This window comes from Saccopteryx leptura, chromosome 3 (assembly GCF_036850995.1).
Source record: "Saccopteryx leptura isolate mSacLep1 chromosome 3, mSacLep1_pri_phased_curated, whole genome shotgun sequence".
Lineage (NCBI taxonomy): Eukaryota > Metazoa > Chordata > Mammalia > Chiroptera > Emballonuridae > Saccopteryx > Saccopteryx leptura.
In genome coordinates this window covers 51,308,309-51,335,413 of record NC_089505.1, presented here as the reverse complement: position 1 = coordinate 51,335,413, position 27,105 = coordinate 51,308,309, and the positions used below count along the sequence as shown (strand labels likewise).

General features: G+C 36.3%; 1 protein-coding gene and 1 non-coding gene across 5 annotated transcripts in view; both read right to left on the bottom strand.

Annotated features, from left to right (window-relative positions):
- The window catches only part of REV3L (REV3 like, DNA directed polymerase zeta catalytic subunit), a 178,709-nt gene that overhangs the window by 94,515 nt on the left and 57,089 nt on the right, over nucleotides 1–27,105 (bottom strand). For 3 of the 4 annotated variants that reach the window (XM_066373454.1, XM_066373457.1, XM_066373458.1), the window contains 7 exons: nucleotides 22,197–22,357; nucleotides 19,576–19,672; nucleotides 13,343–13,437; nucleotides 12,689–12,793; nucleotides 11,422–11,506; nucleotides 11,187–11,338; nucleotides 978–1,097 (listed from right to left, as the gene is read on the bottom strand). In XM_066373454.1, coding sequence (XP_066229551.1) covers nucleotides 978–1,097; nucleotides 11,187–11,338; nucleotides 11,422–11,506; nucleotides 12,689–12,793; nucleotides 13,343–13,437; nucleotides 19,576–19,672; nucleotides 22,197–22,357 — 815 coding nt within the window. The remainder of the gene's footprint in view (nucleotides 1–977; nucleotides 1,098–11,186; nucleotides 11,339–11,421; nucleotides 11,507–12,688; nucleotides 12,794–13,342; nucleotides 13,438–19,575; nucleotides 19,673–22,196; nucleotides 22,358–27,105) is intronic. The other variant, XM_066373456.1, reaches the window with a different exon arrangement.
- Nucleotides 20,711–20,846, bottom strand: LOC136401549 (small nucleolar RNA SNORA5). The gene has a single exon (XR_010750577.1). It is a non-coding gene; the product is annotated as a small nucleolar RNA SNORA5 (small nucleolar RNA).

Here is a 27,105-nt window from a genome sequence, read left to right as displayed (position 1 = left end):
TGAGCTTTGCACAAATCAGATGAGCCTGTGCTCAAGCTGGTGACCTCGGGGTCTCGAACCTGGGTCCTCCTCATCCCAGTCTGATGCTCTATCCACTGCGCCACTGCCTGGTCAGGCAACATCAGTTTTTTTAATGTGGTCTTTGGATCATTTCTTTCTGCAAATGCCATTCATTCACATTAAAAAGAAAAACAGTTCCCTACTCCTATCTAAAACGTTCTTGAAATAATGGCTACATAACTATGCATAACACTGTAGAGAGCTATGATCACATTTGATGCTGTATCTCATTTAATAGAATAAAAATGAAAAAATAGAAAGGAAAAAAAAAAGTTACTTCACCAAGCAAAATAAGAGACATGAAGTCAAATAATACCTTATTTTCTGCAATAAAATTTTAAATAAATTTCTGAAAAAAAAAAAAAATCAATCACTTAGACTAAATTACTGAAATGAAATCAAGAAAATGGCATTCAAAGACACTCAGAAATAAGTGTCATTGTGTTCAATGCTAGCCAAAAATTAATCACTTAAAAAGAACTGATCAGGAAATTTTCTGATACCAAGAAAGAATCAATTATGATAATTTATTCATATACTTAACTTTGGATAATTTTAATTCAAAATATGCCATTCCTCCCCTAAAGCATATGGTTTTCCCTCCAAACAGAGTTAAACAAATGTGCAAAAATCACTGCACATTTAAATATTCAAGGGAAAATAAAAGACAAATGGTCTTATTTAAATAATAATCATTAAAAAAAGATTATTTTCTTTGACAATTGTTTAGAAAAAGCTGTGTAGAAAACAAAGCTACTTCATTTAATGAAGTTTCATCTTTATACTATGTAGTAGAGTACGAATTTATTGAACATGCAACATTAACCTCTTCAAATCAAAGAAAAAAAATAACCCCTTCACATATGCACTTTCATTGATTTAAAACACTGAAAATTTATGGTAGAACTGTTACTTACAGAAAACTGGTGACTCACTCAGCCTTTGGGTCAAAGGCTGAAAAGTCTGGCTATTTTCCATGAGGTTCAAAATTGCTTCTTCATTAATAAGAGCTTCCTCTACTTTGTGTTTAGTGTGACCTTAAGATAACAAAAATACAAAAACATTAGAGCAATGGCCTAAGTTTATTATTTAGATTTTCTGTAAATTAGAAAGCATTACAGTATAAACCTATTTAAAAATCCAAAACTTTATTTAAAACTTAATAAAAGACACAAGAATATCTAACCAGTCACATGGAGTAATTAAAAACCCTTGAATCTGTGAATTACTAAATACTTAAAATCTCTTTAGCCTATTCAATCCTACCTAGTTTGTATTTATAGTCATATTATACTCTGACAAAAATCATTGCACATTTAAATATTCAAGGGAAAATAAAAGACATCTTATTTAAATAATAAACTTTATTCTCTATGGCTTAAAAAATACAAATTCATTTTATATTAATTGTGTTTTTTTGTTTGTTTGTTTGTTTATTTTTTGTATTTTTCTGAAGCTGGAAACAGGGAGAGACAGTCCGACTCCAGCATGCGCCCGACCGGGATCCACCCGGCATGCCCACCAGGGATGACGCTCTGCCCACCAGGGGGCGATGCTCTGCCTTTCCGGGGCGTCGCTCTGCCTTGACCAGAGCCACTCTAGCGCCTGGAGCAGAGGCCAAGGAGCCATCCCCAGTGCCTGGGCCATCTTTGCTCCAATGGAGCCTTGGCTGTGGGAGGGGAAGAGAGAGACAGAGAGGAAGGAGGGGGGGAGTGGAGAAGCAAATGGGCGCTTCTCCTATGTGCCCTGGCCGCCAGGCCGACGCTCTACCGCTGAGCCAACCGGCCAGGGCCAATTTTGTGTTTCACTTCATAAATTACATCTTTCAACATGACTTTTACAGAAAGTCTAATGTAGAGGAATTAAATAATTTTATAAATAAAGATAAAATTAAACTTAAAATCTAGTCAAAGGGATAGATAAAGAATAAAAGCAGATAGTAGTAGTACGGGTAAAAATTATTGTACAGCAGAAAAATGTCAGGCAGTTATAAGAGAGCTAATTGGAAAAGAGTTCTATTTTCTGCTTCTAGTATTCAGACTTAAAATTAAGTAATTTCAAGTTTGTAAAAGAAAATTAAAAGCTTCAGGAATATTGTTAACAAATCCTAGACATAGCTGGGCTAATAAAGAATTTTTAACAAAATAAAAAAACAAAGAACTGTGAAAAATAGCTAATCTCAAAGCAAGACAATTGAGAGGATCGTAAAAACAAAATCTGATCCTATGAAATTAAGAATACACAAGACTGGCAAGAATAATCAAAATAGAAGGTATAAATAAATATTGATAGAAATAAAAGGGGGAAATGCCAAAAGGTAAAAGAATGTTAAATCCTATGAATTTTATCAAATACATGAAAAAGTCAGATGTAAGAGACAATTCCTTACGAAAAATATGATATAAAAACTGATTTAAATAGAAATAGAGCCTGACCAGTGGTGGAGCAGTGGATAGAGTGTCGACCTAGGGTGCTGAGGTCCCAAGTTTGAAACCCCAAGGTCGCTGGCTTGAGTGTGGGCTCACTTGGCTTGAGCACAGGCTCATCAGGTTGAGCATGGGGTCACCGCTTGAGTGTGGGAACATCAAAATGACCCCAAGGTTGCTGGTTTAAGCCCCGTGGTTAAGGCGAATATGAGAAGCAATCAATGAACAACTAAGGTGATGCCAACTATGCTTTGATGCCTCTTCTGTCCCTCTTTCTCTCTCTCACACACACAAAAGCTTGAAAGAACTTATAATAATTATGAAAACTGAAGTAGTAGTTTAAAATCCATTACCTTTACCTACCACCACCCCAACACAAAATCCACCCACAAAAAATATATATACTAGATCTGGATGGTTTTACAGATGAGATCTATCAAATATCCAAGAAACATTATTATAGCAATCTAATAAAAATTCTTTAATTTAAAGTAGAAAAAGAGAAAAAACTCCACAACTCATTTAATGGAACAACTCGGTGGATCTTTATGAATTATTTTAAAAAGTTAAAGTCCTAAATAAAATATTAGCAAAGTAGACATAACAATGCTTAAAAAAATCCACATTGTAAAAAAGGAGGGTTTATTTAAGAAGCACAAGAATGGTTTCACATTAGAAAATAAAAAAATATTTTAAATACCACATTAACAGAGTAAAAGAAAAAAATTGTTTCAATAAATTCAGAAAAAAACATTTGGTAAAATTTAATTTAATATCCATTCATGATTAAAATAAAAACAAACTTCTTAGAAAACAAGGAATAGATCTACCAATATCCTATAGTAAATTTCATGCTTAATGATGAAATATATAAGCATTCCAGTTAAAGCTAGAAAAAGGACTATTACCATTTCTACATTTCTATTTAACATTATTCTAGAGTTGTTAAGGAGTGCATTAAAATGATTTTTTGAAAGTATGAGAAAGAGAAAAGTAAAATAAAAGTTATTTGCAGATGATGACTCCATACACAGAAAATTCAGTGGTAAAGACATATAAACTATTAGCACTAATAAAAGTTGCTGGATATAAGATTGATATGCAAAGGTCAGTGAAGTTCCTAAATAGCAGCAATTAGAAGACGTAATTTTTGAAAGCTAAAACATACAATTGAAATAATTATAAGAAACCTGAAATATATCTAACAAAAGATACACAATAATTTTACAAAAAAATTTCAAAGCTTTATTAAAAGGCATGAAAGAAGACCAAATAAGAAATATAGCACGTTCAAGGATAAAATGATCTGATATAGACCAGAGATTTAAAATGGTCCTAAATCAACCAATGAAATTAAAGCAGTAATAAAAAAAACCTCCCAATAAACAAAAGTCCTGGACAGGATGGGTGTACAGGTGAAGTTTACCAAACAATTAAAGAAATAACACCTATCAGTCTCAAATTATTCCAAAAACATCAAAAAAAGGGAAGACTCCCAAACTCATTTTATAAGGTCATTATCCTGATTCCCAAACTAGGCAGCAATACTACAAAGAAAGAAAATTATAGGCTAATATCACTAATGAACATATCATATATGCAAAAATCCTCAACAAAATATTAGCAAACCAAATTCAGCAATACATTGAAAAGATCATACCATGATCAAGTTAAGACATTCCTAGGATGCAAGATTAGTTCAATATCCACAATTCCATTAGGTGACACACCACAAAAACAAAATGAAGAATGATCAATGATCATATTAATAGATGCAGAAAATGTATTTGACAAAATACAGCATGCATTTATGATAAAAACTTTCAGAAAAGTCGTTATAGAAGGAACATATCTCAACATAATAAAGGCCATATATGACAAACCCACAGACAGCTAAAATCATATTCAATGAGGAAAAACTAAAATTGTTTTCCTTAAGATCAGAAATAAGACAGTATAAGTATTTACATCACTCTTATTCAACACAGTACTGGAGGTCCCAGCCATAGCAATCAGACAAGAAGAAGAAATAAAAAGGATAAAAATCAGTAAGGAAAAAGAAAAGCTGTCATTACTTGCAGATGACATGGTATTACATATAAAGAATCCTAAAGATTCCACAAAGAAACTAGTAGAACTTATAAATTCACAAGAGTAAGGACACAAAATAAATACTCAGAAATTGGTTGTATTTATATACACCAATAATAAACTATCAGAAAGGGAAACTAAAAAAACAATGTCATTTACAATTGCATCAAAAAAATACATAGTAATAAATTTAACCAAGGAGGTAAAAGACCTGTAAGACCTGTACTTGGAAAATTATAAGACACTAAAGAAAGAACCTGAAGAAGACACAAATAAATGAAGCATACACTATACTCAAGGATAGGAAGAATTAACATAGTTAAAAAGTCCATGCTATTCAAAACAATCTACAAATTTAGTGCAATCCCCATCAAAATATCAATGGTATTTTTTATATAACTAGAACAAATAACCCCAAAATTTATATGGAACCACAAAATACCTCAAATAGCCACAGCAATCTTGAAAAAGAATAGTTGGAGATATCACACTACTTGGTATCAAACTATACAAAAAGGCTATCGTAATCAAAACACAGCATAAAAACAGGAACATAGATAAATGGAACAGAAGAGAACCCAGAAATAAATCCATACCTTATGGTCAATTAATATATGACATAGGAGGCAAGAACACACAAGAGGTAAAGATAGTCTATTCGCCCTGGCCGGTTGGCTCAGCGGTAGAGCGTCGGCCTAGCGTGCAGAGGACCCGGGTTCGATTCCCGGCCAGGGTACATAGGAGAAGCGCCCATTTGCTTCTCCACCCCTCCGCCGCACTTTCCTCTCTGTCTCTCTCTTCCCCTCCCGCAGCCGGGGCTCCATTGGAGCAAAGATGGCCCGGGCGCTGGGGATGGCTCTGTGGCCTCTGTCTCAGGCGCTAGAGTGGCTCTGGTCGCAACATGGCGACGCCCAGGATGGGCAGAGCATCGCCCCCTGGTGGGCAGAGCGTCGCCCCATGGTGGGCGTGCCGGGTGGATCCCGGTCGGGCGCATGCGGGAGTCTGTCTGACTGTCTCTCCCCGTTTCCAGCTTCAGAAAAAAAAAAAAAAACAAGGAGAAAAAAAAAAAGATAGTCTATTCAATAAATAGTGTTGGGATAATTGGAACAGATACATACAAAAAAATGAAATCAGACCACCTTCTTACATCATATACAAGAATGAAATCAAAATGGGTTAAAAACTTAAATATTAGACTCACACCCATAAAAATCCTAGAAGAAAATACAGGTAGTAAAATCTCGGACATTTCTCATAGCAGGATTTTTTCTGATATATCTCCTCAGGTAAGGGAAACAAACAAACAAATGGGACTATATCAAACTAAAAAGTTTTTGAACAGCAAAGGAAACCAACAAAATGAAAAGACAACTCACTGAATGGGAGAATATATTCACTGATACATCTGATAAAGGATTAAGAGCCAAAATTTATGAAGAACTTATAAAACTCAACATAAAAAAATCCAAACAATCCAGTTAAAAAATGGGCAAAGGACCTAAATAGACACTTTTCTAAGGAGGACATACAACAGATGGCCAAAAGACATAAAGATGCTGAATGTTACTAATCAGAGAAATACAAATCAAAACCACAATGAGATATCACCTCACATCTGTCATAATGGTTATCAATAGACCAACAACAAGCATTGGTGAGGATGTGGAAAAGAGGGAGTCTTTGTGCACTTTGGTAGGAATGTAGCCACTATGGAAAACAGTAGAGATTCCTCAAAAAATTAAAAATGGAACTGTCTTATGAACCAGCAATTCTACTTCTGCATATATATTCGAAGAAACCCAAAACACTAACTTGAAAGAATATATGTACCCCTGTGTTAACTGCAGGGTTCCTCAACAATAGCCAAGATATGGAAGCAGCCCAAAGGCCCATCAACAGACAAGTAGATAAAAATGTTGTAGTGGTACATATACACAATGGATATACTCCCGGCACTACTCCCTGACCATAAAAAGAATGCAATCTTACAATTTGCGAAAGGATAGATGGATCTAGAAGCTTTTATGCTAAGTGAAATATGTCAGTCAGAGAAAGACAAACACCACATTATTTCACTTAAATGTGGAATCAAAGAAACAAAACAAAAAACAAAATTGAAGCAGACTCACAAATACAGAGAAGAGACTGATGGTTGCCAGAGAGGAGGGGAATGGGGAGGTCAGGTGAAAAAGGTAAAGAGATTAAGAAGAATAAAGTCATAGTCACAGGAATGTAAAGCACAGCACAGGGAACACAGTCATGTAATAACTATGTGTGGTGTCAGGTGGGTACTTAAAATACTGGAGGAATCACTTTGAAAATTACATGGTTGTCTAGCCACCTGTGTTGTATACCAGAAAGTAATATAATATTAAATATCAACAGTAATTGAAAAATAAAATTTAAAAAATGTTCCTAAATTGTTCTATAAATACTGTAAATTCCTAATAAAATCTCAACAGGGTTCTTCCCTTAGAAACGAAACAATTTGATCCTAAAATTAACAGGGGAGAGCTTTTTAAAAGATAAAGAGTAGACAATTTTGAAGCCAAACAAGAAAAGATCTGCCCTTGATATATATCAATACTAAAGCAACCATATACAACAGTACTATATTAACAGAGGGCAGTGATTTTCAACCTTTTTCACCTTCTGGCACACATAAACTAATGACTAAAATTCTGTGGCATACCAAAAAACATTCTATTTTTTGCTGATCTGACAAAAAAAAAGGTATAATTTCAATTCATTCACATTGGATAGCTACTGTTGTGTTGGTTGTTGTCATTTTTTTTACCAATGACAATTTAAGGGAAAAGAGCTCAGTGCCCCTGACTAAAATACTAGTTAGGTATTGCATGTCTTATTTATTTATTCTGTTTATTAAATTTTTTATTGAATTTATTGGGGTAACATTGCTTAATAAAGTTGTAAAGGTTTCAGGTGCACAACTCCACAATACATCATCTGTACACTGCATTGTGTGCTCAACATCCTAAGTCAAGTCTCCCTCCATCACCATCTATCTATACCCTTCTCATCCCAAACTCTCCCCTTTCCCTTCTGCAATTCCCATACTGTTGTCTGTGTCTATGTTTTTCTTCTTTGCTTAATTCCCTCACCTTTTTCACTCAACACCTCCCAAGGTACTGCATGTTTTAAAAATTCTTGCAGCACACCAGTGTGCAGTGGCACCGGTTGAAGATTGCTGACATAGGAAAACATGACTGAGGTGGGGGTATTGAGCAGAAAAAACTGAATACCTAAATGTGAAAATCCAAATTATAAGCTTACATAAGCCTTAAAGGTGAAAACTTTCATTAAATCAGGTAGAAAAGGACTCATAAACCAGGTATGACACCAAACTACAAAGAAAAAAAATTGTTAAATTTGACTTTAAAACTGAAGATACACAAAGCACCTAAAAAAATAAGAGGAAAAAAATGGGAAAGAAAGCTAAAATATTTTTTTTGAAGACTTCTACAGTACAAGTCTAGATAGGGAAAAAAATATCTCTACAATATATGATTGACAAAGGCTTAATATCTAGGAAATATAAAGAACTTCTACAAATAAGAAAAAGATTAGTAAGCAAATAAAAAATGAGCAAAGAACAATAAGCAATTTAAAGAAATTCATATGCTCAAACTTATTAGTAATCAGAAAATACAGGTTAAACTAAGGAGATACCATTTCAAAGAATCAGAATGGCAAAAATATTTTTACATATGATACCATAAAATGTTGAGGATGTAGGGAAATATAAGGTCTAATATATTGTAAAAATATAAATTTAAGTACAATAATTTTATAGAGCAATTGTATAATACTGGCATCACTACAATGTGATATTTTTTACTATTAGCAAACCTCAAAACCTAAAAAACCAAGCACTAAAAATAAAAGGGTTTATAGGAATAAAAGGTTAAGACAAAATTTATGCAACTTTGTAACCAGAGCACTAACAAAATCAATAATTGGTACAGGGGAGATACCTCTGATCAGTCAGGAAGGCAGCTCAGTGTATCTAGGGGCTGTCATAGGAGATATTAAAAGTGCACAGAAAATAACAGTATGAAAAAAATGATACATTCTGATTACAGAGTGCAGCTGGCAGATGATAAAATAGAGAAAATGGAAGAGCTCTGAGTCAGCGAACTGCCATAAAGGTGAGCTCAGGTGATGGTGCAACCTGCCATTAGTCAGAGATGGCACAGTGCTGGGATTCAATTCTTAAGGTGGGAGGAAGGTCTGGGCTTAAGTGCTTATTTTTAGTTGTTGAACACAGTCAAAAGCCCCTATTTACATGGGGCAGTGAAATAAAGGGTTTTTCCTTTTATGCTGAAGGCTGTAATTCTATTTCTGCTACTCTGCTTCTTCTTGACTAGAAAAATTGCACATGAAACAACGTGACTTCTAAGTAAAACTTACATTATCTTATTTCCCAATCATGTATAAGCTAATTGCATTGCATTACAGTAACCCTGTTAGAATACAATAGCACAATACAAATACCTTAGGAAGTGGCAAATTATGCTTCTACATTATCTTTTGTGGAGAAACTCTTACACATAGCCACAAGGGGACAGATATAACACTACTATTAACAGTGCAAAAGTAAAAATCACCTAACAGTTGTAGAGAAACAGATAAACTTAGGTAGTTTTACAAAGGAGCACTAATCAGCAGCTAAAATGAATAACCTAGAAATTTTAAAGTTATAATATTGACATAAATTATTCAACATCATTAGGAATGAGGAAAATATAATAATAATACCATAATATGAGGCAAGTTCATACACACTAGGATGACTATATAAAAAAAGCAGCTAAGACCCTGGCCGGCTGGCTCAGTGGTAGAGTGTCAGCCTGGCGTGCAGGAGTCCCGGGTTCGATTCCTGGCCAGGGCACACAGGAGAAGTGCCCATCTGCTTCTCCACCCCTCCCCCTCTCCTTCTTCTCTGTCTCTCTCTTCCCCTCCTGCAGCCAAGGCTCCATTGGAGCAAGGTTGGCCTGGGCACTGAGGATGGCTCCATGGCCTCTGCCTCAGGCGCTAGAATGGCTCTGGTTGCAGCAGAGCAATGCCCCAGATGGGCAGAGCATCGCCCCCTGGTGGGCATGCCGGGCGGATCCCGATCGGGCACATGCAGGAGTCTATCTGCCTCCCTGTTTCCAGCTTCGGAAAATACAAAAAAAAAAAAAAAAAAAAGATTAAAAAAAATAAAAAAAGACAGCTAATAACATGTTAGTGAGGATGCAGGGTCACTACAACCCTCACATATTGCTGGTGGGAATGGAAAACAGTGTAGTCACTTTAGAAAAGTTTTGATAGTTTAATAAAAAAATCAAACACAAATTTACCAAATGACCCAGGTTTCCACTCCTTGGTAAATACTCAAGAAAAATGAAAATATACATCCAAACAAAGACTTACAAATGTTCCTGGCAGCATTATTCTTAAGACCAAAAAGTGACAATAACCCAAATATATATATATCAACTAGTAAATGAATTTACAAAATTATGGTATATCCATACAATGCAATACTATTCAGCAATAAAAACACTGACAGATACAATGTGGATGAACCTGAAAACTTAAGTGAAAGAAGCAAAACACAAAAGACTGCATATTGTACTTCATTTATATATATTCAGAAAAGTCAAATCTTGAGACAGAAAAGTAGATTAGCAGTTAATTAGGGCTGGAGGTGGGAACAGCTGTGACTTCAGACACAGAATCTTTTTTTCCCCCAAAGTTAGAAGCAGGGAGGCAGTCAGACTCAGTCCCGCATGCGCCCAACCAGGATTCACCCGGCATGCCCACCAGGGGGCGCTGTTCTGCCCAGCTGGGGCTTTGTTCCACTGCAATCGGAGCCATCCCAGCGCCTGAGGCAGAGGCCATAAAAGCCATGCTCAGCGCTTGGGCCAACTTTGCTCCAATGGAGCCTTGGCTGCAGGAAGGGAAGAGAGACAGGGAGAAGGGAGAGGGGGAAAGGTGGAGAAACAAATGGGCACTTCTCTTGTGTGCCCTGGCCAGGTATCAAACTCAGGAGTTCCACACGCAGGGCCGATGCTCTACCACTGAGCCAACTGGCCAGGGCTAGACACAGAATCATTTGATGTGAAGAAAATGTTCTAAAACTGAATTATGGAGATGTCTGCAGAACTCTGTAAATTTAGTAGAAATCGTTGATTTATAAACTTAAAATGAGTGAATTTTATGATATATTATGAAAATTATACCTCAATTAAATTGTTAAAAATATGCTCAAGGAAAAAAGCAAGTTGTTTAACCTATAACAAGTAGAATACTATTTATGTAAAATTTAAAGCCTAAAATAACTATTTGTTGTGGGCATACATATATTTAAGAAAATATAAAACCATACATGGTAACAGTGTGCACCAACTTCAGAACAGTGCTTGCCTCTAGGAGGAAGAAAAAGTAAAGGAACGGGAAAGAGGTTTTTGCTATATCAGTATTTATTTCTTAGGAAGAGAAAAAGAAACATTTAGCAAACTCCACCAAATACTAATATCCCAGTGCTTGATATACAGATGTCTGTTAAAGGTATTTTCTGCACACCTGAAAAGAAAACCTCACCTTTGCTCAACTCTGTGTCTTTGTGGACTTCTACCATATTAGCTGGTGTACACTGAAGACCTTCAGAAGACAGAACCTCAGAGTGCAATGTTAACTCAGCAGAGAACTCCTGGGATCCATCACTGTAGTCCACAGATCCTGATAACATTCTGCTTAATTAAAACATATCCTTTATAACAAACTAGATAACAAAGTAATAAAATAGTTCTGAGATCTTGAATAAATAACCACTTACACAGAGAAATCATGCTGTTTGAGAATTTCCTGAAGTCTCTTCTGAAATTTTTTTTCACTTTCTGTTGCTGGCACAAACCTGTGATCTTTGAATTTTAAAAGTGCATTAAAAAATGTAGATAGCAAACGAATGAAATATTTTCTTTTCTCCTAGAATAGCTTTTAAAATAGCAATTTCCTACCCTTCTCTTAATACGTGTAACACCACCTGACAGTAGTTCTATTATAAAAACAACCAAAAGAGAAATGATTGTCACAGAAACTATATAATTAAGCACTTAAAGTCAGTTCAGGACTAAGTTCTATAATTATAACTTAAATCTAACACAGAAAAATACTGTTCTTTACATATACATGTATCATATACTCTGAACCTTATAAAATATTGCGTTTGCCCTTATAAAATACAATTATTTCTAATTTAAAAGGCATTCAAAAGTTACCAATATATTTTTAGTGTCCAAGCACTATAATAAAAATTTGAAGTTTTAACTGGACTTCAATATGGGCTTACTATTGTATTTCAAATACATCTGCCTTGTGAATTATATCTTTTATTCTTTAACTGTTATTTTAAATTTTTTGTTGTGTCCATGGCATTTATTTAAGCCCCTAAAAGTCTTTTTGAAGTAGCAGGGTTTAATAATAAATAAAATGAATGTTTTCTTCAGAGCTGTACAATATGATCAAATTGAGTTTATATGACATACCTAGAAAATTTGGGGGTTGTATTTCATGGGTACATTTTCAAAGCTTAATGAATTAAATACAGTATTTTTTTAATTATTCTTTTTTTTTATTTAGAAAATTAAACTAAATGGGGTGACACTGATCAAAAAGAGTACACAGGTTTCAGGTAAAGATTTCCATACCATTTAAACTGCTGATTGAAACACACAGTATTTCTAAATTGGGATTCATGATCTTCTGTAAGTATTCTACAGCTCATTTGGAAATACAGAAAGTTAGAACATACTAGAGAATGAAAAAGGAGCAAAAACATGGAACAGGAGGACAAGGCGAGATGAAAACAAAAGACAATGAAGATGTCAATTTCTTATGAAAAAAAAAACACAATGTTCAACACTTTGGAGGTAAAGAATAACTGGGTCAGAGCAATGACAACAGGAAAAAGGAAAAAAAATATATAGAAAATTTAAAAGTATTCTGAAAAGTAAAATAGAAGGATAAGGTAAAATCTCAATGTCTTAACCTCTTCCATTAAAATATCTTGTTTTAAAAAATCATTAGTACTACTTGGTTTATACCTTGCGTTTCACATTGGCTAATTTGAGAACTTTCATTTCTGTTTCTCCGCCGTTGTTTTTCATCTTCCCATATGGCCTGTAGACCAGGATTTCCACCAATCTGAGCTGTAATCACAACAATACTTCACTACTACAAGGTCAAAGTAAAAAATACCTGCCTAAAGAAAGAAATCCAAACTTCTAAAATAAATACTGCCTCTTAAGGAAAACAATTCCCTACTTTGTGTACTAAAGCAAACTATCTTTATCTACAGTTCTTATGTTAGTACTTTTTTAGTTTTATCCCAGTGGTTCCCAAAACCCAACAAGTGAGTAAGATTCAAACATTTGATGATAGCCAATAGACCTAAGTGTCCCCTCCCTGATATATAACCTAAAAATTAAAAGTCAGATTATATTAATATTTAAAATATTGGCTAATTTATTTAGCATTACATTTACTTTAGGTTCATGACTGTGTAAACATACTCATACGAATGAAAATATAAGTGAAAAAATGACTATGTCATCAGAGGTACAGAAGCAATCTTTGAAACACTTTGCATTCTCCTTCTATAACATCTTACATCTGTAATAATTTTTTCTTCCTTACTTTTCCCACTATACTTTGGTCATTAATCCAAAAAAATATATTGAGAATAATTGTATATATACCTTCAATGTCCAGCCGATTTAAGATATCAGCAGCTACAGCATCTACTTCTAGTTCACATGTACTCTGTGGTTCAACACCTTCCAGTATTAAGGAGCTGTATTAAATACAGACCAAAAAATCACAGTAATTATGTAAGAGTAAATTTTCTGAAGATTATTCTTATATGATTTTTCACGTTTAGGTGGTAAGCAGAAAGCCAGTGCTATATTAATTCACAAGTATTCATGACAATTAATATTGTGTATATACATATAACAAAATAAAAAACAGGAAGTGAAAAATACTCTTATGTTGACAACTCAATTGAGATCCTTTTGCAGTACATTCTGTATATTTTAGTTCATTATATTTCATACATAAGGAACATACAATATTTCAGTATGTGGCTCATATCCAGGACAGAGTGGGATTACAAAGGGACAACTGAGAGATTCATCAAAAACCATAAACAGCCTGACCAGGCAGTGGCGCAGTGCATAGAGTGTTGGCTTGGGATGCTGAGAGCCCAAGTTCGAAACCCTGAGGTCACAGGCTTGAGCACATGCTCATCTGGCTTGAGCATGGAGTCGCCCACTTGAGCATACGGATCATAGACATGACCCCATGGTCACTGGCTTGAGCCCAAAGGTCACTGGCTTGAAGCCCAAGGTCACTGGCTTGAGTCCAAGGTCGCTGGCTTGAGCAAGGGGTGGCTCACTCTGCTGGATCTACACCCCACCCTGTCAAGGCACATATGGGAAAGCAGTCAATGAACAACTAAGATGTTGCAACGAAGAATTGAAGCTTCTCATCTCTCTCCTGTCTTTCTCTGTCCCCCTCCCTCAAACAAAAAAACAAAAAACAAAAAAAGAACAAATCATGTACATATATAAACATTTACCCAGAGGTATCTTTCTCAGAAATCATAGTTTTTAAAAAAATGAGGAGGATATGAAACAAGAGATAAAGGGAAGGGAGTATCCTGAAAAATGGGCAAATGACACTGTTTTTCCTGCCCCCAACTACTGCTGAGCTGAAAAATTCTTTAAAATTCTCTATAACTACAGACTTGAGAAACCACATGTTCAATAGTGGGATCATAGCTAGGAAATGCGGTAACACCACAGTCATTACTTTTTATGAGAACTACAGAGGGTTGTTCCCACTAATGTTCTTTGACTCAGAAGTTTTTGTTTTTCATCAGAGCCACAAAAAAAGATTAGGACACCACATAACTGTCCCTGCTTGATAGAATAAACATACAACTTCTAGGGTGAATCCCAGTTGACTCATTTCAAAATTTAGATATCCAACCAATACTGACAACAATTGAAAGAGAGAGACCATGGTATTACTAGAAAGTGGGTGATGGCAGATTCCATTCACATTTGTATTTGAGACTTTTTTAATGTTTTATGAGAAACATCCTAGCAAAACATCATTTTCCATAGTGTATCCCTAAGGAAATTTTGATGGAACATTAGAAAAACTATTAAATAATTAATTTGTTAAATCACAGAATTTATAATTCAAAGAAAGATACATAGATACATACATGTAGATACAAACTTACATATGCATATTTTTAACATTAATCAAGAAGAAACATATTAGCCAACCAATCATAATATATTCCTTTCACTTTCAGAAAAATTGTTGTTAGTCTTCTTCATTCATTCATATAATTTAACAAAATTAATTTTTCCATAAAATGATATACCAGATAAAATAGTTTATGATCAATTTTCTCCTTACACTAAAGTTTCACATATTTTGGAAAAGTTATATTGTAAATTTCAAGGGTGAATTTCCCAGGAGTAGCACATTTGTGACAAAAGCAGGGAACAACATAAAAAAATATACAATCACATAGTAGAAATTTATAACTATATCTCACCCTTATTACAAAACTACTTCAGACATTCAGAACAGGTGTTCCTAGAGAAAGGAAGTATAAGGTCTACCGGAAAGTTCTGTCCGTTTCTATCACAAGTTTCGACACGTAAGCACATGTTTATTTGGCGCATGTGTGCCTCTCTATTTTTATCACTTAATGTATACATTCTGACGTAGCAAATTAACTAAAACAAAGTTGATTCACATTAGTCTTATGTGTGAAGCCATAGTGTACCCATGGCTACTGATAAAGTTCATTTACGCCACTGTAATTTTTACGAATTTCAATAAGGAAGAAATGCTACAGAAGCATGTCTGTCGCATCCACCATATTCCCCGGACTTAGCACCCTCCAACTATCACTTGTTTTTGTCCTTACAAAATTTTTTGAAGGGCAAAAAATTCAAAAATGAAGAAGATATCAAACAAGCACTGGTTCAATTTTTTGCATCAAAAGATAAAACACTTTTCAAAAATGGGATATACAAATTGCCCTCATGCTGGCAAGAAACATTAATAATAATGGCAATTATATTATTTAATAAAAGTTTATTGATGGTAAGAAAAATTTGTATTTTGTTTTATTCCAAAAATGGACAGAACTTTCCGGTAGACCTTTAATTTTCAGAATTAAAACTTTCCAACAGAGAGCCTGACCAGGCGATGACGCAGTGAATACAGTGTCAGACTGGGATGCAAAGGACTCAGGTTCAAAACTTCCAGGTTGCTGGCTTGAGCACAGGCTCACCCAGCTTGAGTACGGGGTTGCTGGCTTGAGTGTAGGATCATAGACATGACTCTATGGTTGCTGGTTTGAGCCCAAAGGTCACTAGCTTGAGCAAGGGGTCACTCGCTCTGCTGTAGCCTCCCAGTCAAGGCACATATGAGAAAGCTATCAATGAACAACTAAGGAGCTGCAATGAAGAATTGATGCTTCTCATCTCTCTCCCTTCCTGTCTGTCCTTATCTGTCCCTCTACTGGTCTCAAAAACAAAAACTTTCCAGTAGCTAGAAAAAGTGTGAGTTAAAAATATGAGTCAGCAAATACATGCAGACCATTCGATTTTAGCCATAAAAGGTACATAAGAAATAATAATGAAGCCCTGGCCGGTTGGCTCAGTGGTAGAGCGTCGGCCTGGCGTGCAGAAGTCCCGGGTTCGATTCCCGGCCAGGGCACACAGGAGAAGCGCCCATCTGCTTCTCCACCCCTCCCCCTCTCCTTCCTCTCTGTCTCTCTCTTCCCCTCCCGCAGCGAGGCTCCATTGGAGCAAAGATGGCCCGGGCGCTGGGGATGGCTCCTTGGCCTCTGCCCCAGGCGCTATAGTGGCTCTGGTTGCAACAGAGCGACGCCCCGGAGGGGCAGAGCATTGCCCCCTGGTGGGCAGAGCGTCGCTCCCTGGTGGGCATGCCGGGTGGATCCCGGTCGGGCGCATGCGGGAGTCTGTCTGACTGTCTATCCCCATTTCCAGTTTCAGGAAAAAAAAAAAAAAAGAAAAAGAAAAGAAATAATAATAATAGACAACTATACCTTTCTGACATTTCTGTTCACAGCTGAACAGTCCTACTAATTAGAATCAGAGAGGATGGAGCTCAGACATCTATAATTTAAAAAATCTCTTCAGATCATTATGAAGAATAACCAGTGTTGAGATGACTACAGTAGATTCAATTTTTGTGGATTCAACACTCTGGAAAGTGATCCTGAAGGTCCATGATATACAGTAATTGATAATGAGCTAGTAGATAAGGTTAGTACAGTAGCTAACTCAACACTCTCATATCATTACAACTTTGTTGCTCTCTGTTATGGCCCTTGTGATAATGTTTGTGAAAGGTCATAAAACATTTCTTTGTTAAAAAAAAAAAGGTACACAGAAGAAAGTGCTAGCACTGGGGACATAAATAAGACTAATAAAATCTAAGAGTAATGATTTATGGCAAAATTTTTGACATTATATACTTGCACTTGATAAAGTTAGATTTTTGTGTTTAATATAAGCATCCCCAAAATAGAAAATATGAGATAATCTGAGACAAAATATATAGCTATCTTATACTTATTTTAAATTCTAATTCTGAGTATCTAATTTAATTTTATTAGTTTGCCTGTTTATATTTTTGTTTATAATTTGCTAACTCAAATATACAGGGTCCTTAAAAACATTCTAGAATTAAAACTTTTCATTATAATACATGCAGTTTCCCCAAACTTACTCCTAATCAGTGAAGCTTTACTATATATAATCTTATAACCTAACCAGAAGATGTGTGTTCAAAAAGGGCTTCAAATATAAATAAACTTTGACTTGAACATGCAAAAAACAAGTTACTAAATGTAGAACTTTGAAAACCAAGGAATCTAGTGAATAGGTAAATCCTTGGGTCAAGCTGATTTGCTCCAACTTTAGAGAGAGAGAGGGACTATATCACAGGCATAAAAAAAATGAGACAACATATAGCTTGTCGGTGACTTTGCTCTGGACTGATTAGAATTTGATATAGTAAATAATGTTCTTTAAACTTAATACCATTTCAACATTATTATAAAAACAATTCTGCTCTGAGAGGAAATCAAGAAGTGCATGTGTATGTGTGTATGCGTGTATGTGCTTATCAAAAAGTTCTAAAACTAGTTAAGCTGAATCAAGAGGTAAGGCAAGGCACTGTCCATATCACTTTAAAGCCTTATTCTAATATAACATTCCAATCATAAAACAATGTATTTGTATCATTATTTAGTGATATTTCCTTGATTTTATTTATTCTTCTTTATTTCTTAATTTTAGATATTAAAAAATGCCCAAGTAATTCTATAATATGAAAATTCTGTTAAGTATATATTAGGATCTTAAACTACATAAATTAATGTCAAAATATTTTATGATAGTTTATCTTCAATTGATTAATTCATTTTCTTGTCATAAAATAAAAACAATAGTCATTAAAACACTTTTTCCACCTTGTATTCTTCATAAGAAGAATGTACTTAAAAAGCATCAGGTGACATGAGTAATGAAAAGAGGAAAACCATAACCACCCTGCCAAATTCCAACTAATCACTAAAAGGACCAAGAAGGCCTGGGCAATGTTTTGTGGTATAAAACAGAAATCCCTCTGAGTTCCATGTAGATAAAGCTATTATTAATAATTTTTATATGACTGATTATATATATGCTTTGTGGTAGAAAACTATAACTACTATTTAGAGTATATTACGTTCCCCAAAATAAATAGTCTAATAAAGAATAAAATAGTCAAAAGAAATCACAGATTGTATTATTCATACTCAGTATGTGAACCCACTTCCCCCCAAATATTTAATATTTAGAAATCTAAAAAATTATTTTTACTAAAAATATTTATTATTTAGGTTTTCAATTGATTTTTTAAAAATATTTATTTATTTATTTCAGAGACAGCGCGAGAATCGGAGAGAGGAATAGATAGGGACAGACAGACAGGAACAGAGAGAGATGAGAAGCATCAATCATCAGTTTTTCGTTGCGACATCTTAGTTGTTCATTGATTGCTTTCTCATATGTGCCTTGGCCTTCAGCAGACTGAGTAACCCCTTGCTGGAGTCAGCGACCTTGGATCCAAGCTGGTGAGCTTTTTGCTCACACCAGATGAGCCCGCGCTCAAGCTGGCGACCTCGGGGTCTCGAACCTGGGTCCTTCCGTATCCCAGTCCGACGCTCTATCCACTGCACCACCGCCTGGTCAGGCTCAATTGATATTTTATTACATGATCTTTACTTGAGAAGTTATAGGATATGCACAATGAAGAAGAATGTTGGAAAGAAGTATAAAAATTTATATCCAAATTCCTTTTATTAGATAGGTAATAATTAGATATATTTTCATGGTCTCTTTTTAAAATTTATGATTCTGTGTAACATACTAATGTTGAGGTTTGCTTTTTTATTATTTTTTAAGTGAGAGGAGAGGAGATAGAGAGATAGACTCCTGCATGTGCAACCAGATCCACCCAGCAACACCTGTCTGGGGCTGATGCTCAAATCAACTGAGCTATCCTCAGTGCCCGGGGCCATGCTCAGACCAATTGAGCCACACTGGCTGCGAGAGAGGAAGACAGGGAGAAGGGGGAGAGAGAAGAGAAGTGGAGGAGATGATCATTTCTTATATGTGCCCTGACCAGGGATTGAACCTGTGGCATCCACACACCAGTCTGATGCTCTATATACTGAGCCAAACAGCCAGGGGTAGATTTGCTTTTTTGAAAACTTTATATATTAAGGTATCAAAATATAAGGTTAAAATTAAAATATGATAACCACTCATTTCTGAATATAGTAGAATATATGTAAATAAATTTTATTCTCCTTTAGAACATTAACCTTGGTATTTCATTTTCTTCCCACCGAAATAAGGTACCAGTAAGAGAATGTCCTGGTAGCTGATTCTTGTAAGATCCAGTTGCACGCAATGGATCACCTGGGAATAGAAAAGTGAAAGGGAATAAGTTCTGACTTTTAACTTGCAAATAATTACTCTTTAAATAAAATAATATATAACCTATATGACCAGTTCCTAAAAATTCATACACACCTTGGAATGTATATGCGTGGTTGAGAGTAATGGTTCTTTTCAACTGCGATGTCAAAAAATGTAATATAAAATGCCTCTGTCACACTCAAAATATTTACTCTATATAAGTACTTCTGTATACTTCACCACTATAGCAATTAGTAATTTCCATTTCATTTGAAAACAGGTTATACAACTGAATACTGAGACAAAATTATATATGCATATATAATATTAAAATTTCTAAATCCTTTTTACTTTTGAATTTACTTCACTTTCAAAAGTGAGACTACAGGCCCTGGCCGGTTGGCTCAGCGGTAGAGCATCGGCCTGGAGTGCGGGGGACCTGGGTTCGATTCCTGGCCAGGGCACATAGGAGAAGCGCCCATTTGCTTCTCCACCCCGCCCGCCCTCCTTCCTCTGTCTCTCTCTTCCCCTCCCGCAGCCAAGGCTCCATTGGAGCAAAGATGGCCCGGGCGCTGGGGATGGCTCCTTGGCCTCTGCCCCAGGCGCTAGAGTGGCTCTGGTTGCGGCAGAGCGACGCCCCGGAGGGGCAGAGCATTGCCCCCTGGTGGGCGTGCTGGGTGGATCCCGGTCGGGCGCATGCGGGAGTCTGTCTGACTGTCTCTCCCCGTTTCCAGCTTCAGAAAAATACAAAAAATACAAAAAACAAAAAAAAAGTGAGACTACAGCCTGATCTGTGGTGGCGCAGTGGATAAAGTGTCGACCTGGAACGCTGAGGTCGCCGGTTCAGAACCCGGGGCTTGCCCAATCAAGGCACATATGGAAGTTGATGCTTCCTGCTCCTCCCCCTTCTCTCTCTCTCTAAAAATGAATAAATAAAAATCTTAAAAAAAAATTTTTTTTTAAATTAAAAAAAAAAAAGTGAGACTACAGTATGTACTACAGTGTGTCTGTAAAGTCATGGTGCACTTTTTTTTTTCCCCATGTCCACAGCTAAACTTATCCCCAGGTCCCAGGGCAGGAACCCAGAGCCCATGAGCAGTGGAGCTTGCTGTAGCAGCCATCTGGGCCAGCCCCTGCTATGGGGGGAGCAGGGGCTGAATTTTACTTGGCTGCAGCATGGTGCACTTTTGACCGGTCACAGGAAAACAAAAGACAACAGAAATGTGAAATCTGCACCAAATAAAAGGAAAACCCTCCCAGTTTCTGTAGGATGATGTGGCAGCATGTGCACATGCGCAGATGATGACGTAACACCATGTATACAGAGGAGCAGCCCACGGCCATGCCAGTTGAGATGTGGACAGTACAGAGGAAAGTTCAGTGTGTTCTGTGGCTCGCTAAATTCAAATCCGTGACCAAAGTACAATGTGAATATTAGCGCGTTGATAACAAAGTGCCACCACATAGGAATAACATTACTCGGTGGGATAAGCAGTTGAAGGAAACCGGCAGTTTGGTGGAGAAACCCCATTCTGGTAGGCCATCAGTCAGTGATGAGTCTGTAGAGGCTATACAGGATAGCTACCAAAGGAGCCCTAAAAAATCTGTGCGTGAGCCCACATCGAACTGCACTGAATAGGTATGAAACTGGGAGGGTTTTCCTTTTATTTGGTGCAGATTTCACATTTCTATCGTCTTTTGTTGCTTTCCTGTGACCAGTCAAAAGTGCACCATGATTTTATGGACACACTGTATATTATTATCTTCTAAGGAAAAATGTTAGGTTATGCACATATATATAATATATATTAATATACCATAAAGTTTACCATCAGTTTAACTGAAATCTGTCTGAAATAATGACAAAATAAAATACAAAAAATAATTCATCTCTTCTCTCCATGATTTCAGTACACCTCTTATCCTTTTTTTTTATAACCTCTTATCTTATACAAAACAAAAACCCAAGGGCTATTTAGTATAATGAATTAAGATGTAAATTTTATTTTATCATATTTGCAATTTCCCTGCTTTTAATTCCAACTAAAATTCATATATTTCTGCCTTCAAATTATAAAAAATTTCAATAATTTGAAAAAAATCTCTTCTAATCATCATTCCAATATTTATCTAGCTATTATAACTAAAATAAATGGCTTTCATATAATATATTGGCTAACTCAACTTCTCTCATGCTTTTCACCAATTGAAAACAAACTTTGTGGGGTTTCTTTTAGAAGTACTGAAAATGTTCTACATTTGATTGTGGTGATGGTTGCATAACTCTGTCTAAAAACCACTGAATTTTCCATTTCAAATGAGTGAACCATGTGCTTTGTGAATTATGCTTCAATAAAGCTGTTACCAAAAAAATTTCATCTCATATACTTGGCCTAATACCATTATATATATTTTATTCTTTATCCACTCAGCGCTTATTATATAAATATATATTATTTTACAAATCATCAATTATATAACCCTGTTTCAAAGCTTTTGTTTGCACTTGAAAAATCAACCTTACTTTTCCTTCTTGCTTTTCGGAACTTGACAGCAGCCAGATTTATTAAATTCATTCCATACAGATTGTAGTCAATGAAGAGCTGAAGGAGGTAGGGAATATGCGCTTCATGAGGCTGATAAAACTTATTCATTATGGCTCCACTTTGCAAAAGTTCACATATCCTAAATAAGGGAAAAGAAGTTGTACCATAAAATTGTTTCCCAGAATATTAAGTGAATAATGATTATACTAACAGAGAACAAAACACATATTAGCATATAAGTTTTTTACTTCAATTTTATTGAAAGTTTGTATTTTGTAAGAAATTACAAGTTTAAATCAAGTTTTAAAGTAAGCCAGGTGCCCCAAAAATGACAAAAAATTTAGATGAAAGGTATTTTGACTTTTAAAACCAATATTAATTATATTGAAAAAGTCAAATGTCAAAAAGGTTTTTATTATTTATTTTTTTCTGAAAGATTTTTTATTTAATGATTTTACAAAGAGAGGAAGGAGAAAGTGCAGGGGAATGAGAATTATCAACTCATAGTTGCTTCACTTTAGTTGTTTATTGTTTGTCATATGTGCCTTGACTGGGCAAGCCCAGAGTTTCGAACCAGCAACCTCAGCACTCCAGGTTGATGCTTTATTCACTACACTACCACAGGTCAGGAGACAAAAGGTTTTTTGTTTGTTTGTTTGTTTGTTTTATTCATTTTAGAGAGGAGAGAGAGAGAGAGAAAGAGAGAGAGGAGAGAGAGACAGGGGGGAGGAGCTGGAAGCATCAACTCTGATATGTGCCTTGACCAGGCAAGCCCAGGGTTTCGAACCGGCAACCTCAGCATTTCCAGGTCGACAGGTCGACGCTTTATCCACTGCGCCACCACAGGTCAGGCCAGACAAAAGGTTTTTAAAGTAAGTTTTTTCTTTTAAAATTTCAGAAAAATTTTGACAAGATTATACAAAAATTCCAAAGAAGGAAATATGCCTCAATCCACTACTCAAGAGATGTTACCATTTTAATCTTTTTGTCCTCTGAGTTGTTTTCCTACAGATAGGCAATTATAAAATAGTATTAGTGCACCGAGATAGTTTCTGCAATGCCTTCCTGAAGAGAAGAAGCCTCTAAGTAGGAGACTAACCAGTAAACTGGAAATACTTGTTGTCTGTACAGAAGAAAGAGTATTTCATGCAAATAAAATGGTGCATGCAAAGGGTAATGAGAAAACATAGCTCACTTGGAAACTGAAACCACTGAGTGAGAGCTGGTGACAGAAGTATGGTGAGAAGGGATGGCTAGAGAGGTAGTAATGTGAAGTCAGACCATGACCTAGTAAGACATTTCAAGAGATAGTGCAATTTGTTTCTGAAGTGAACGGGAAGAAAGTGAAATGACCAGGTTAGCTACCGAATGCACAACACTAGGAGTGAGAGGCTATTGTGAAAAAACTAAGATGATGGTAGCTTTAATAAAGATCATGGAAATGTGGGAGCCTTGGCTGATTGGCTCAGCGGTAGAGCATCGGTCCGGCATATGTAAGTCCCAGGTTTGATTCCCGGTCAGGGCACACAGGAGAAGAGCTCATCTGCTTCTCCACCCCTTCCTTTCCCCTTCTGTCTTGCTCTCTCTTCCCCTCCTGCAGCCATGGCTCAAAAGGTCCCAGCAAGTTGGCCCTGGGTGCTGAGGATGGCTCCAGGGCTTCTACCTCAGGTGCTGAAATAGCTTTGTTGCTGAGCAAAAGAGCAACAGCTCCAGATGGGCAGATCATCCCCCAGTATAGGGCTTGCCAGGTGGATCCAGGTTGGGGCGCATGCAGGAGTCTGTTTCTGCCTCCCTGCCTGTCACTTAATTAAAAAAAAAAAAGATGATGGAAATGTGTTAATTCAGCAGACATTCAAGAAATAAATGGTCAGGCCTTGATGGCTAACAAGATGTGGAGGATAAAGTAGAATAGTGGGTTGATGATAATGCCTAGATTTCTTGTGTAAGTAGCTGGCTGGTGGTACAGCATTTACTGAAATAGAATGGACTGAAAGAAAACAGGTTGGGGGATTTTTTTTGGAGGGGGAATAAAGATAAACTGAGTTTAGAAATACTGGTTTAGGTATAATGGTAGATTTTTATGAAAATATTAGAAATGAATGATAATGAAGATGAAGATAAGAATAATTTTATTAACACAGCAGAGGCAGCTAACATTTTTAAGCACTATGTACTGGATACTGTGTTAGGTGCTTTATTTATTGACTTTTTATTTTAAAAAATTTGTATTGACTTTATGAGAGAGAGGAAGGTGGAGAGAAAGAGAGAGAAAGAGGGGGGGGGGAGGAGACAGGAACACCGATTAGTTTCTGTATGTTGTCTGAGCAGGGATCAAAATGGCAACCACTGTGCTTTGGGGCGATGCTCTAACCAACTGAGCTTACAGACAGGGCTGTGTTAGGTGCTTTAAATGCCTAATTTCTAGTAATCCTTACTATAAACCTATGGTATTATCATCCCAATTTTAGAAACATAAAAACTGATTCTTAGATTAAAAAGTCCAAAATCATACAAAGTGAAAGAACTAATATTCAAACTAAATTTTCTCTAACTTGTAAGTCCTCACTCTTAACTAGAGTGCTATTCTATTTACCCAGTAGATTATTTAATATATTAACCAGGAGCTCTGGAGGAAAAGCTATTGATACACATTTAGAAGTCAAACACATAAAAATTAACAAAAACTAAACCAAACCATGGGAGCCAATAGGTACAGACATGGAAAGGAGTGGAGAGGAAGGTTTTTAAAGGTTAGCAACATTGTCAAATTTAAAACCATATCAATAGTGAATATGGTTTTAAATTTTTTTGTATTTTGTTTCATTTGGAAAATAGAGCCACTAAGTTAGATCTTCTAAATGTTGATATATTTCATTAAACAATATTAAAAAAATTTGTTAATATCATCATCTGTTTCATCAGAATCTTTAAGTATGGGAAAGCTGTTAAAGTTCACAGTACCAGTCAAGTTTTCCAAAATTCTAATGTTTGCTTAAAAGCTCAAATTTTATCTTTGGCAAAAAATACTATGAGTTTTCTTCTTTAGGTGACAGGCTCACTTTGTTCATTTTTTTGGAAAGATATCTGTTAAATAGTTGAATCACTATAACTTGTTTTTTTTTTTGTTTGTTTGTTTTTTCTTTTTCATTTTTTCTGCAGCTGGAAACAGGGAGAGACAGTCAGACAGACTCCTGCATGCGCCCGACCGGGATCCACCCGGCACGCCCACCATGGGGCGATGCTCTGCCCATCCTGGGCGTCGCCATGTTGCGACCAGAGCCACTCTAGCGCCTGAGGCAGAGGCCACAGAGCCATCCCCAGCGCCCGGGCCATCTTTGCTCCAATGGAGCCTCAGCTGCGGGCGGGGAAGAGAGAGACAGAGAGGAAGGCGCGGCGGAGGGGTGGAGAAGCAAATGGGCGCTTCTCCTGTGTGCCCTGGCCGGGAATCGAACCCGGGTCCTCCGCACGCTAGGCTGATGCTCTACCGCTGAGCCAACCGGCCAGGGCCTAACTTGTTTTAATTATTAGTTGTTCTTTCAAGTTAAAATTGCTTCCATTAACAAAAAGTGGTTTGTTCAGCTTGCAACTAAAAACAGTCATAAAAAGTGCTTTTTCCTTGAGACATTCATTTATAGTCCTTAAACACACAGAAAATGAGTTTCATGCTTACTTTCACGTTGTCACATAAAATATTCAGATGTATATAAATGGGTCAAGGTTTAATAAAATTAATAATTTTACAATACCCTCATAAATTCTCTTAAGTAAAACTGGCTTTTATCTTTTGCATCTGTATTTAGTAGTGAAAAATACAGCAACTACTACAGTAGTCCCTCTTATCCACAGTTTCGCTTACCATGGTCTGAAAATATTAAGTGAAAAATTCTAGAAATAAACAACTCTTAAGTTTTAAATTACATGCTGTTCTCAGTGGCACGATAAAATCTCTAGCAGTCCTGCTCTGTCCTGCCCAGGGTGTATATCATCCCTTTGTCCAGAGTATCCATGCTATATATGCTCCTACCTGTTGGTCACTCAGTACTTGTTTCAGTTATCAAACTGACTGTCGTGGTATCAGAGTGCTTGTGTTCAAGTAAACCTTATTTTACTTAATAATGGCTCCAAAGAGCAAGAGTAGTTATGCTGGCAATTAAGCTATGCCAAAGAGAAGCCATAAAGCATATGTATGTAGAGGAAAAAACATAGCATACTGTATAGGACTTGGTACTATCTTCAGTTTCAGGCATCTACTGGGGGGGGGGGGGCTCTTGGAACATATCTCCCATGAATAAGGGGTGGGGGTCTGTGGCTTGATGCCATTACCCTGATTGGGACCAAGATGTCAGCACTTTTATCCACCACCAGTGACCAGAGTGAAAAGGGCAAATCACATCTTAGTATTATTATGAAAGTAATTTTGACTGTGCAGATACCCTGAAAGGGGCTCAGAAATCTCCAGTTCACACTTTGACGACCACTGTTCTAGCTTGATGGGTTCTATTTTCTCTCTGGGCCAGGAGGCAAAGCTTCAGGATGGACTTAACAACTGAGTAAAGAGGGTGGAGAATGGTTAGGAGAGACTGAATCAGGAAAAGTAGAAGTAAGGCAAGTCAGAGAATGACCCAAGTGAAGCTGAAGATCATGAATTTACAGTGGCATCAATATACTGTGATATTTTTGTTTTTTGCGGTAATCAGAATGAGAATTTAGTAGAAAGTACATAAATAAATGGATAATCCAGAATTAATAGTTTCACTTGGCAGAAAAAGAAGGTGAAAAGATAAAGAATAGAATCTAAGATGGAAAGAAAAATTAGTTGCAGGAGGAGGCTACAAAATAGGAAGATAATAGTAGCAGGGCCAAAGAGTATAAAAGCTAAAAACCTTG